General features: G+C 39.7%; 1 protein-coding gene across 9 annotated transcripts in view; it reads left to right on the top strand.

The window, feature by feature from the left end:
- osbpl9 (oxysterol binding protein-like 9) overlaps window positions 1-13641 on the top strand; it is a 40337-nt gene that overhangs the window by 14355 nt on the left and 12341 nt on the right. For 3 of the 9 annotated variants that reach the window (XM_028586716.1, XM_028586718.1, XM_028586719.1), the window contains exons 4-9: window positions 2027-2103; window positions 9556-9651; window positions 10783-10830; window positions 12065-12094; window positions 12184-12234; window positions 12803-12841. In XM_028586716.1, the coding sequence (XP_028442517.1) occupies window positions 2027-2103; window positions 9556-9651; window positions 10783-10830; window positions 12065-12094; window positions 12184-12234; window positions 12803-12841 (341 nt within the window). Of the gene's footprint in view, window positions 1-2026; window positions 2104-3544; window positions 3908-8356; window positions 8569-9555; window positions 9652-10782; window positions 10831-12064; window positions 12095-12183; window positions 12235-12802; window positions 12842-13641 lie in introns of those variants that run through there. The other 6 variants (XM_028586722.1, XM_028586721.1, XM_028586723.1 and 3 more) reach the window with 4 other exon arrangements.

The following is a 13641-nucleotide window of genomic DNA, read 5'->3' as shown; positions in this document are numbered from 1 at the left end:
GATGTGTATGACGTCATTGACATTTTAAAAGGCTTTTTAGAACAAAAAAGCGACTTTAAAAAAAATGTAACACCCGGCAGTGTGTATTTTCTTTGCCTCCCCTTTCGAATGCAACATTCAAATTTACTAGACAAAAATTATTTCCTGAGAACAGTGGATTTTGAGGGGTATAGCTCCATAGCGTCCCATTCCTTCTGTGCTCGCCCCTGAGCCCTTTGGCATGTCCTCCTCCCCTTTGTCTGTATCAAGACAAGTTAATATGTAAAGGACTTTCTTTGAATATGTAACTCTAACTAACTTAATGTCAGATGACTTGCAGTATGTTGCCTCATGTGACTGGCCCACTGGCTGACAACACTGTAGATTTGCTGAGTTGACTAACAGCTACTACCTACCTAAATCATGGTGAGCCGCAAGATAGGACAGAGATTGCACTTGCAACACAGTTCATACAGTTTGAGTATTTGTTTTTGTTGAATGGCCGTGCTACTACCTCTTCTCTGTCATGAATAGAGCTCAACAACATTAGCTGCAGTAATCTGTTCCTTTGGAGAGTCTGTTTGGCTGAGGGGAAAGTGAGAGGCCAGTGAGGCACTGTCTGAGTGGATTGGCTTGAGCCTCGGCTGCCTTTTTTAATGTCTTTTAAAAGCTTTTCTGCTGTGGCACTAGCTCAGCCATTCATATGCTGCACTATCTTGTTTCCAGCTCAATGAAAAATGACTTTTACACAGGATATAACAAAATATAAATAAAAAAATATTTTATCTCTGTATGCCATTGGCGCCAAAAGAGTGTGTGTGTGTGTGTGTGTGTGTGTGTGTGTGTGTGTGTGTGTGTGTGTGTGTGTGTGTGTGTGTGTGGGGCACATGTCAGGGCCTGTATTGGGTCACTGTTTAATGTCACTGGCAGTCTGTTTGTTCTGTCTTTGCTCTGAGGGTACAGTCTCGCCTGGCTCCATTTTGCACTCCGATCCCAAAAGCTCCATGTGAAGAAAAAAAACATGCGAGAATCCATACAGCCTCACCACTCTCAAGGAGCTTTAACTCTTCATTTTTACAAGGATCAATGGGGTATTGATTATTTTGATAATGATTCACCCATCTCTATCAGGCATCCCACATAAGGCGAATATCGAAGCTGAATACTCTGAGTGAATGTGAGTACTCAGTCAGATTCTAAGTGTTCAAATCATACATATTATTATATTTATGTACAGCCCTATCTAGCTTCTCTTAAATATTCTCTTTTTGAAAGTGTTTCCTAGTCTGTCATACGAAAGTTGTTTAGTACAGTAGCACAGCTAGCCGCTAAATCTTAAGCAGTTTTTTAGGCACAGGCCTAACTAGCCTTGCTCATTACTCTTATGTAAAGGAACAGCTTGACATTTTGGGCAACACACTTATTTGCTCGGAAATCAACACCACTCTATAGGTATGGTAAATATGAAGCATTTACAGTCAGGAGACTGTTAGCTTAGTTTAGCATGTTGTAGCAAGACAGAAACGGCTAGCCTGGCCTTATCCAGGGTTATGTGCTGGCCGGGTGCAGATTAAAATGCTGAATTGTTAATTTTAGAGAGATTTAAATGTATGTGTGATGAAATATCCAGACATCTTTCTATTTTCAAAACCGGTTTCTTTTTACTCTCATATTTGATTTTATTGTCTTATCCATTTATTTTGATCCGTGCTGTTTCCTTCAGCTGTAAAGCACATTGTTTGCCTCTCTAATATATACTATGGGCTATACAAATTAAGCTTATGGTTATTGTCTTATTTGTGAAACGCATATACATATTATTATAGTTTATTCAGCCCTGAAAATGGGGTTAAGCAGAATTAAAGTAATGACAAACTATAATTTTTTAGATGAATACATTTATGTCCATCCCTGTGTCACCAGCGCTCATGTCATTTCAGTGTTGCGTCTTGGTTTTATTAGTCTGTAGATCGATTGCAATGGCTACTGAGGGTGTATGCATGGAAAACGTGGCTCACTGGGTGTGTCGGTGTGCTTCTGCCCTCAGCCCGAGATGCAGATGAGCGGGAGAAATGGATCCATGCCTTAGAGGGAACTATCCTCCGTCACACCCTCCAACTCCAAGTACGTAACCAAAGACGTGTGTGTGTGTGTATGTGTAAATGTGTAAATGTGTAAGTTTCTATTTGTCTGTGTATCTAATTCATCCACTACAGTTACAAGAAATGGAGAAAATCAAATATCACGATATTTTTGACCAAATACCTCGATATCGATACCGCAACAATATTGTAGTGTTGGCTAATGGTGCTTTCACAAAATATTTACACAATGAGATTTTTGATAAATAATCATCAGTAATGTGGATATAATGACTAAGTGGGTAGAGGCAAATAATAGAACAGTTACAAGAGTCTGGTAAGTTAAGAAAATGACATAACTTTACTCTAATGCGGCTTTTAAAACCAGGAAAAAACAACACGGTATTAAGATATCCAAAATCTAAGACAATATCTAGTCTCATATCACCATATCGGTATACTGTCGATATATTGCCCAGCTCTATTGTGTTGTGTAGCTGTGTGGCTCCTTGATGTCTTTTTGCCTGTTTATGCTAATTCCTATGTCATTACTTTTATTTTACATTACATACATTTTATCATTGATGTGTCTAAGCAAACATGCTATTCTTTGTAATACCTGAAGAGTATATGGGTATAGATATAGTTACCTAGATATCAAAGCTCTCATTGTGGGATTTTTATTGCGTGCAATTTTGCATACTCTATAAATTATGTATTGTGCTACACCACAACACCCATATGTTGACTTTGAAAGGCACAATCTCAGGTCTTGTTATCAGCCCTTTTTGTTTCCCATACCTGATTTCTTTGCTCAATAGAGCAGGTGAGAGTTTATGATAAGTCTTGGCGGTATAAATGGAAATAATAGTGACATTCATGAATGGAGGATGTTTTGGCAATATGTGGCTGTTTTGGGCTGGTATCAGGCTTAGTTTTATGGAAAGACTGTTGATTTACTGCTGACCTACTGGCAGCCTGTTTTGTCTCTTTTATGTTTTTGTCTTTTTATATGACAGTTGTTTCTCATTCTCTTCCTGCCCTCCAGTTGTTTCTCTGGCCAACCTTATTTCCTGCTCTATTTGCCTAAACCAAACCTTCCTCCTTGTTGCCCTCCCATCATCATCTATGTGCAGCTCTTTCCACTCATATCCTCCTTTTCACCCTTATGGCCAACCTTTTCATTTGCTCTCCCCCACCCTTCCTTTTTTCTGCCCTACCTCCCTCTGTGACAAATCCCTCTGATGGGCTACGTGTGCCTGCTTACTCAGTACACACACACACACACATACACTTATGCAGTGATAGCGCACTGCTGTCGTAGCATCATGGGACCCAGCAGTAACCAATCCGGGACCTGCTTGCTTGATCAACCGAACATCTGCCTCTGCTTCCTCAGCCAATCAGAGTGGCGGTTAATGCGTGTCCCTGTCAGCACTTGCTGCTGCTTTGTGTGTTTTCTCTTCTGACTGTGTGAGAGGAAGTGTGCCTTTCCTGCCAGGGGAGGGTCCTGGATTAACTCAGCTCTGTCTGCCTTCATACCAAACGCTCAGCTGATATCTGCTGCCGAAGGATATAACGTACTGTAGCCAGACTGACTGCACAGCTAGTTGCTGCTGTGGTTTATATTGGCAGACTGCAGTGGACCGCAAGAAGAGGAGATTTTGTTTCTGTACGGAGGAGAAAGAACGCTAACTTCACCAGAGCTGGTGGTTTGTTGCTATAGGGAGAGAAAAACAGAATAACGGAGGCAGAGAAAGAGAAACCGATCTTGTGTCAAGCTAAATGGCCTGATGGGGGAGATGTACAAGGTTTAACGCAGCATGTCCATTGAAGCAAGGCACCCAGTAAGTAAAACACACACACACAAACAGAAACGGCACTGCACCAGAGCATAGAGAACTTTAATGGCTGCAGTGTGCTGCTGGGGCAACAACAGCATTTTAAAGTGGGTCACACTGCGTGGAAAGACAAACAGAAACAGGAGGGAGGGGGAGGGTGCAAGAGTGTTTTTGGTCAAGTCTGGGGTGGTAGGGTGGGTTTGTGAGTGTTCATGTGTGAGACTTTGGGGGCTGCTCTAAAATATTCCCACTATGTCATATTCACACACCACGCACAGGGATGTGTGTGTGGGAGAGTGGAGGTGCACGCATCCGAAAATATTTCAGGATCAGAGATGAAGTGAGCACAATGACGTGTAGGTACAGTGGCTGTTAATAAGCCAACCACCTGCATCTGACTTTCTGGTTTAAAAAAAACACATTCCTCCATTATGTGTGTTGACACAACATGAGATACTGTTTACTACATAATGATAGGGGCACAGTCTTATTTGTTTTAACTAGGGTTGCAAAGGGGCGGAAATTTTCCGGTAAATTTCCGGAAACTTTCCATGGAAAGTTAAGCTGGGGAATTTTGGAAACTTTCCAATTTGCAAACTTTCATGGGAATTAATTGAAATTGTGCGAATTAATGGGAAATTATGGGAATTTACGAGAATTAACTGGAAATGTTGGGTAATTCATACAAACTCTGTCTTATACAAACATAAATATAAACATTTTGTTTTGTAATAAGCATATACAGTGAATACAAATGAGTTGAGTGGGTTTGGCCTCAATAGGCTAAAGGCGCTGACACACCAAGCCGATAATAATCGGCTGTTGGACAGTCTGGCAAGGTCAGCGACTCGAGTCTGTTCGTTGTGTTACGTGCCGTTGTCCGTCCGAGGGGCCATCGGCCTTCATTTTGTCCGATTTTACCTGTATAATCTATTTCTCGCTTAAAATGTTTTGAGAAACCTGTTTTGGTGAACTATTTTAGTACAATATAAGATTGTATTCTGAACAAGCCGCCATGACAGTCTGTCTTTGAATTTCCGGAGAAACCAGACCCACGTGACGCGTTTGTCCAATCAGCTGCCGGTTTTCATTTTTGTGCGACAATACAGATTAGCGCCGCCTGCTGTTATGGCGATGTATTTCGCTTTGGTATGTCCCGAGGCATTTTTTTGATCAGTCTAACTGTCTTTTCTGGTGAGGGTTGGCCCTCTGGTCAGTGTGTCTCCAGCTTAAGTAGTAGCCCAAACCATTGACCTTCAGCTTAACATATGAAGGTAGCTAGCATGCTGCATTTGATTTTCTATAGTTATGGTTATATGCATGCTAAGCTAACCATCAGCACTGTCTATTGTTTCCAGCTTATCAAGAACAGATTACCATTGTTTTTTTTTTACAGCAATGCCATACAGTAACTAAACCTTTGCATTCTCATCTGACTCATTACACTCCTCTATTATGGTGTGGTGGCCATTTCAGTAGATTTACTCACTAACGTTGTTGTGGAAACACAATAAGCATGGAAACTAAATGCACACTTCCTGCATTACTTCAAATACTAAGTTACTCCTCTAGTAAACTAGTATTCACATGAAATAAAACCATAAAATATTGAGACCATTCAGCAAGGCACTCTGAGTAACATTCAACACACAAACTGGTTGCTATGGACTCGTCACTAGGCTTCCTCCACTTCGCCGTTTATAAAGAGTGGAATAAACGTAAGTCAAAATCTACACACAACCTACAATCAATTAGTAAGCTGACATCAAATGTGGCATTCAGGAAACCTTTATTACAACCTTGGCACGGTAAGATGTGCCAACTAGCAACAGTCATTTTCGCTTTTTACGTCCTGCTGCTCGCATCGTCAGCCAGGAAATTTTTTTTTACTGAAGCAGTATATAAAATCAGATGTATTACCTACCACCATTTAGTTATTTTGTGTTATTTAAGATATTTATAAAATATCTGGTCATGCCAGACGTAATTATTAAACAATGCAATCATCCGTTTCAGCCACCAGGGGGGCAGCTCCCCCTGCCCCCAGCAAACTCATGGGTCAGACCCATCTTGTAGCAAAGGAGGGCCGAGACTAAGAGCTACATGGAAAAATATGCACCAAAGTCACTTTGACATTTTTCTGTTTCATGAATACAAAAGATGGGTAACCCCCCGTCTGGACTGAAAAATGTTGGATCACCCTCCCCTCAATAAAGAATAAAAAGACATGACCCTCCCTTATTTTCCTCCGGTGGTTCATTCCATAAATACCGAACAGTCCCTTAGCACTTGGTGCCTCAAACTAGGGAGCCGGGTGCTTGCTTCTGGAGCGTATATGTTTAAGGAAGATACCGTACGACGGCAGCGGTAAGAAAGTGCTTGCTAGTCATTATATGCTAGTCACAAAGCTTCGGTCCGTGCACTCTGTCACCGAAAAAGACTACCGGCAACTACCTGGCGACTCTGGACTATGCTAGTCACAAAGTGACTGAAAAATGTTGGATCACCCTCCCCAAACTGCAATAAAGAATAAAAAAAGAGTTTACATGACCCTCCCTTATTTTCCTCCCACTGGTTCATTCCATAAATTCTAACAGTGAACAGTCCCTTAGCACTTGGTTATTAAAATTGCCATCAAACTATTTGGGACAAACAGCCTGGCTCCTACAAGCCAGTTGCTTCTTTAAGACACAGCCCCAATCCGAGCCTCACCTCGTTACCTGTATAAAAGACACCTGTTTAAGGAAGACCAAAGAGCTACCATCAGGGACAAGATTGTTGATCTGCACAAGGCTGGGATGGGCTACAAGAGAATCGGAAAGCAACTTGAGAGAAAAAATAAACTGTCGGTGCAGTTATCAGGAAATGGAAGAAACCACACCACCGTGCTTGGGCCTCCACACAAGATCATTATATGCTAGTCATCCCAAAACCACAAGGGGGGAACTGATGAATCCGAAGGCAGCTGGGACCACAGTTACTGTCACACTACGCCTGATGGATTGAAATCCTGCAGCGCACGTCCCCTGCTCAAGGAAACATGTACAGGCCCGCATGAAGTTCGATTCACCACCTGCTCCTTCCTGGAAGAAGGTGATGTGGTCTGACCCACTGTGTTTGTTATACAAACAATACACCATCCCCACCGTGCATGGTGGTCAACATCATGCTTTGGGGGTGTTTTTTCAGCCAAGGGGACGGGATTTGTCATTAATGATGGCCACTGTGGACCGACATCTCCTTCCCTCAAAGAGCTGAAGATCTGATGGGTGTTTCAGCCCAAACTGCCTTGACAAAAGCAACAAAAGTCTGTCTGGAATCAGCGTGGCAGAATGATTACATAAACATAACGGCCTTGTCCCAGAGTTTAGTCTGCAAGGAGTGGGCCAACATCCCTGCCGAAATGTGCACAAACTTTGTCACCAACTATAAAAAACCGCGACATCTGTGCTGCTTTTCTATATTAACATGGTGTTTGTAAAAATACTTGTTTTTCCTAACCAATGGTTATCAAAATTTTTGTGATTTTCTGAAATGTACTGTTAGAATGTAGATATGATTAAAATTGTAGATTTTGCATTCTTTGTAAGTGGGCAAACCTAAAATCAGTCAAATACATGGACAAAAAGTTTTTAATAAATGTACATGAATGTAACATGGACAAAATCATGAATGTACTAATTTGCTTTTTTGATGATGACCTGGCCAAAGTAACAACACAACATGTAGAAAGTTTTGATTTCACACTTACTATCTTACTTCTTAAAATATATGACTTTTATTATTGTGTAATGTAAGGAAAAAAAGGTTTCAGGCTCAGGATCTTTTATCACTTTAAGCCCTGATTTAGGCCAACAAAGCAAACATGGCCATTTTTAATGTATGGTATAATACCTGTATAAGTAAATACAGTCTAACTTTTAGATGCATAAAGGTTTTGATTAAACTCTTACATTTGTGTTTGTTGTATTTTGTAAATACTATTGTGTGGGAGCAAAGTGCATGGAGTTAATCCCCACTGTAAATAGAGGGGGGGGGGGGATGTCAAAATGAATGGTAACACTTCATTGTGAAATTTGATTACAAAATTGTAACAAAGGTAGTCCACTCCCTGTATTTACATTACCTTTTAGCATTCCTCTGAACTTAGTGTTTTGTTGGCTTGCTAAAGTAAGTAAAAATGATCATGATGTAATCCCTTACCATAAAGATGGCTTCTCTTTTCCTGATAATCCTTGAGGGATTTTCCAGTGTAGTGTGAGTAAGCAGACAGGAGAAGCTGCTTGCCCTGCAGTGACTGTGCCAATCCACGCACATGTGTACACAAATTTATACAGTGAATAGACATTCACATCTGTATCAGAAATGTTTTAGTTTTGCTCAGGCCCCCATCTGGCCAGCTATATTTTGCAGTCAACCGTAAAAGGACCTTTGATCCTTTGAGGAAGTAAGGCTACTTAAGTGCAGACTTCACGACTGCCGAGTTAGGACTTTGTTCTCCATAAAACTTTGGCAATTCTCAGGCTGCTAACAGCATTTGGCTGTTAATGGCTTTTCTTCACTTTCCTGTGAGATCGTCTTTAGCAGGAACAAAAGCCACCAAAAACCCAGGACACACCATGACTGCGCGGCACAAAGAATCCAATGCAGTGATAGCACTCAACACGGTTTGATAAGAGCTTGATTTACTAACAGGACGAACAGGAAAAAGCTGATGACATTCGTCATCAGCTTTACTATTACTCTCTCTGCTTTTTCATGCAGGAGGTGTTCTGTGTTTTTCCATGTCAGAGTAACTGCTGACATGCTCTGTTAGTTATCTTACTGATTTGTCTGGCTTGGCATAAAGGTGTTATTGTGTTGTCATTGGTGCTGAGTGTCCTTGCTATTGACAGGCTCCAGCATTTAATATGGGGTGATGTTTTTTTTTTTTTTTTAAAGGACGTCTTGTCTGTGCATACATTTATCTGCTCATTTTCCTGTTTTTAGTTACGTGTCACAGCCAGCTAGGTTGTTCGTGGTTGGGTGAGCTCAGACCGATAGAGACAGATGCCCAGTCACGTCTGTCCTGCCTATAGTGTAGTAATTACCTTTTAATGACTTTTATGTAATGCAATTGTCTGTGCCTGAGTTTCTGTGTGGAGTCTGTGTTTCTCATTCTGATAGAGCTATTAAGTCAAGCTAATGAACAAACGATGAATTTGAGTGCACCTCAACCCATTTACACATATGCTTCTATGATTCCTTGATTCAGTTTAGTTGATTCCTGAAATTTGCTGCTCTACAGTCAGGCAGACAGACCTGCTGGCCTTTTATGCTGGCTAGCCTTTAAACAATAGTATTCATATCTCCCCTAGTATAGTACGCTGCTGGAAGATTCTCCTGAACTGTTGATGTTTCTGTCCACCATGTTGTGTGATAGTTTACAAAGCCTACCTAACCAGGAGGTGACAGAGACGCTCCTTTTTTTTTTTTTTTTTTTTTTTTTTTTTTTTTTTTTTTTTGAAAGAATGTATAATAAGTGACTACATGGCCTGTATTATTGGTAGTGGCTGTGTATTTTACTTTGAATATGCAAATACTAGCATGGCATTTGACATGGATTTGGCTAGGGCTGCACTAATGCTTCGCTGTGTTTGTTACTCCATCCTCAGGAGGCCGAGACAGGATTTGTTCCGAGTGTTCAAGACTTTGATAAGAAGCTAGCTGAAGCTGACGCCTACCTACAGATTCTGATTGACCAGTTAAAGGTAGGACTCCATGGAGCACACCTAACCGACACCATTATTTCATCTGGAATATTTTACACTTTCATGTAGATTTGAGAAATGTAGGATATTTGCCACTCACTTTTACATATTTGGCTTATTCTATAGAGGCAATAGAGTACATTTGAACACATTTCTACATACTAATGTATTGCAAATTGCAACTTATCATTTACCCTATATTTGTATATGAATCATATACATGGCTTGCATTTGAATCTGTGTCATGATCTCCTTTTATTTTGTCTCTTCATTTGGGTATTTCCTTGCTGATCTCACCCTCAACTTTAACTAAGCAGAAGTTAGCATTGTGATAAAGTAGAATATCATGTATTTAAAGAAGCAGCAGCATATTACCACAGGCAGAAAATCTTAGGGGGGGAAACACTGCAAGTGTCCTTCCTTGGTGAGAGGAACTTGGTACACCACATTATCTCAAGCTGCATCATCTGTACAGATTTACCTTCTCATTTCAATACTCATTTGACTGTGTACTAGAGCCCGGCCGATTTATGGGTTGGCTGATAAAATATTGGCCTATCACAGACACAAAGCTATCAGCGTTATGTTGTTGAATATGCGATGATATTAAAATAATTTCTACAAAACATATAATGCAGAAAATGATGCTGAAGAAATGTCGTTACGTAGTCTTTATTTAAATGATCAGCAATTGACTAATACTGAACATACAGTACTGAGGTTTATTTAGCTATTCATTTCATATTTATTCTTTACCTTTTCAGCAATCATTTCTGGAATTGTATGACAATGTAACATTGTATGTTTAATAATGTTAAATATTGTTTTTAAGTTGTTAAATGTTAAGTTATTTGTTTAAGAAAACAGCCTTCTGAGTAACTTTGCAGAGTTGTATGGGTGCCAAATCGGGGCACAATCCATATATAAAAAAAGTCAGTTTTCTTTCCATGTCAAAAACTCACTATATCGGACGCCATTTTGGTAATCTGCGAACTTTTCCCCCTCTAAAATCGGTATCCGTCTCAAAAATCCCATATCTGCCAGGCTCTACTTTGTAACCATCTTGGCTAATAGTCCTAATGTCTTTTTTTTTTTTCTTTTCATCTCTTTTTCACTGTCACTCTCACACAGCTGTTTGATGAGAAGATCAAGGACTGCAAAGAGGATGAATCACGCAGAGTGAGTACCAGCAGCGCAGCTCTGTCCTCGTGTCTCTGCTCTCTGATTCGCTGTTCTCGCTGTCATTAGAGCAGAGGCTAACAGCGGGAGAAGCAGGCTGACACATAGTGCTTATAGCTGTCAGCATGCTATCATACAGATGTTTGATATCTGTCGCTTGTCAGTATTAACCCATCAGAATATTTTTAAAGGTTATCGCATTGGTTCAAAAATGACCATCCATTATGACCTGTTTCTCGGCATTTGTATTGAGAAAATAATTTACGAATTTGTCTTTGTATTTGAAAAACTAACAACAAAATGGTTTAAAATGACGAAACAACTAATACGTTTTATTATTGATTAATCATTTTGTCTGCACGGTGTCTCAAAATCGAAAGAAAATACCCATTATAATTTCCCAGAGCCCAAATATGATGTCTTCAAATGTCTCGTTTTGTCCCAGCAGCTGGCTTAAACCCAAAGATATTCACTTTTACAATTATATGAAACCGAGCAAAGCAGCAAATCCTCACATTTAAGAAGCTGGAACCAGAAAAAAGTTAAAATGTTTGCTTGAATAATGACATTATTAATCAATTATCAAAATAGTTACTCGTTCGTTTTCTGTAGAACAATTAATTGACTAACCGACTGGCACAGTTAGCTCTGTAGCTAAATATGGAACATTAAGGGTATCAACGTTAGCTGATGAACAGAGTCCAATGCGAAAGAGAAAAAAAGGGGCCATTGTTAGAACCAATATATTATAATTACATATCATAATTGGTTGGGGGTTAACATTTCTTTTTCTGTCTTTTTTTTAAGACCATTCAGTCCAAAAAACAAGTTTTATTTTGCGACTTACCAATTTAGTTTTAAGTTGTGTTAAGTTATCTTTCAGAGGTGTTGCTGTTGTTGTTGCGGGGGAGAAGCAGTTCAGTTTCAGTGTCTAAATCTTTTACCAACAGCTGTGTGATTCACTTCCTCCCTGAGATTAAAGCTGGCTTTTGGTCACTTTGACTTGTTTGTCACTGTGACTTCACCAATCTTTTCATTATGGGAAATGGTCTCATAGATTTCCAAATAACAAAAAAGTTGCTGCAGTAAGTTAAGACGTCATTACCTCAAGGTTATCTACTAATCGTGCTGTATTTACTGTCAAACTGGTTGCATCAGCACTTGTTTTTGAACTTTTTATTTGTTTTTTGATTTGGTGTTGGATTTTAGAGCCTGTTTTCTTTTCCTTTTACAGAAAATTGAAAATTTGAAGGAGACTACTTGTGTAAGTCAGAACTTCACACATTTTCCTTCCTGTCTTTCAGTTAGCAAGTCAGTTCCTAATTATTTAACTTTTTTTTTTTTTTCTTTCAGACTATGGTAGAGTCCATCAAGCACTGTATTGTACTGCTGCAAATCGCCAAGGTAAACACAATATTTTTGATTAATTTCTCTGTAGTTTGGTCTGCTACTTAATCAGACCATATCATCATAATCATTGTTCTTGTGAGACCACACCAGTGTGCACTGTGTGTTTCCTTACGTGTGTCTCTGGGGTAGTTCCTGCTTACAGTTGCTATCTGGGTCACTGGTTGATGAGGGTGTTGCCTTGTACTCGTTTCATCACATGTTCTATTCAGCCCTTGAAAAGGAAATTAAGCCATCATCTCTGCTTCATGTGGTTGTTAGGGGAAACTTAGCTTTTTTTTTAAAATTTGGAACACTTTTACTCATTCCAGGAAACGTGTAGATTACAGATTGGCATGGTAGAGTAATCCTGTTGTTGATACTGAAAGAAATGATGGGAGGATTTTACCGTGTGATGAAAGGATTACTGCATGTGGCAAATTGGTGAATATTATAGCTCCATGTTATGATGAGAGGGATGGATCCCATCGCTCTCCACACAGCATAATGCTAAGGATGCTATATGAAATGACTCTTCAACCTTCCTACCACAAGTAGTCTAACATTGTCTTCTCAAAATTTTAAGGACCAAAGTAACGAACAGCAACACGCAAACGGACTTATAGTAAGTTTGACATTCTCCGTCCATGACAAAAATTCAAATCAAACAAACTGCTAACTTTCTTTTCTTGCTTAATTTACTTTCCACTGTAGAAAATCAGATAAATCAGACCTCTTTAGTGCATGCCGTCTAATTTGTAGATATTTCAAGCTCTTTAGCCTTATGTTTTCCACAACTATCCTATTGATGTAGTAAATAATTTTCTGATTCTCATCTCAGATTTAAATTCTTTTAGTAATGGTTGGGAACTATTCTTTTCTTCATACAAATGTGTATGTGTGTGTAAACTTTTAAGCCAGAAAAAGAACATTGTTGCAGAGTATGTATGCCTTAGACTATACATGTGTGTGTGTGTTTGCATGCCTGTATATAACAGAATGTTGCACATCACTTCACCCACTAATTACAAGCATCTAAGTTACCATTGATTCATCGTGTACACACTGCCTGCTTATTGAACCATCGGGCACTTAACATCTGGAAATCCATCCAGAGAGAACTTTACTGGCTCTGCAGGTGCCATGTCTTCATGTCAGGGGTCATACCAGGAGTTTTGCATGTTTTGACCACAAATCGCACAGAATTAAAACCTGCATTAGAACATGCATCAAATTGATAATCCATCACAATTAACATGTAGTCTTCTTTATTTTAAAGGTGCAATATGTAATATTGTGTGTAATACTGGCAGCTAGCGGTTAAAATAGTTACTGAACTACCAATTTAAAATACTGGAGAGTCGTCTCCCCCGCCCCCTCCTGCTCAGACTCGAAGTTCACGGAGGTTGCCAGGCTGAGACCGCA

This window comes from Perca flavescens, chromosome 9 (genome assembly GCF_004354835.1).
Source record: "Perca flavescens isolate YP-PL-M2 chromosome 9, PFLA_1.0, whole genome shotgun sequence".
Taxonomy (NCBI): domain Eukaryota; kingdom Metazoa; phylum Chordata; class Actinopteri; order Perciformes; family Percidae; genus Perca; species Perca flavescens.
The sequence above is the reverse complement of the archived record's forward strand: the minus strand, read 5'-3'. Positions and strand labels throughout refer to the sequence as shown.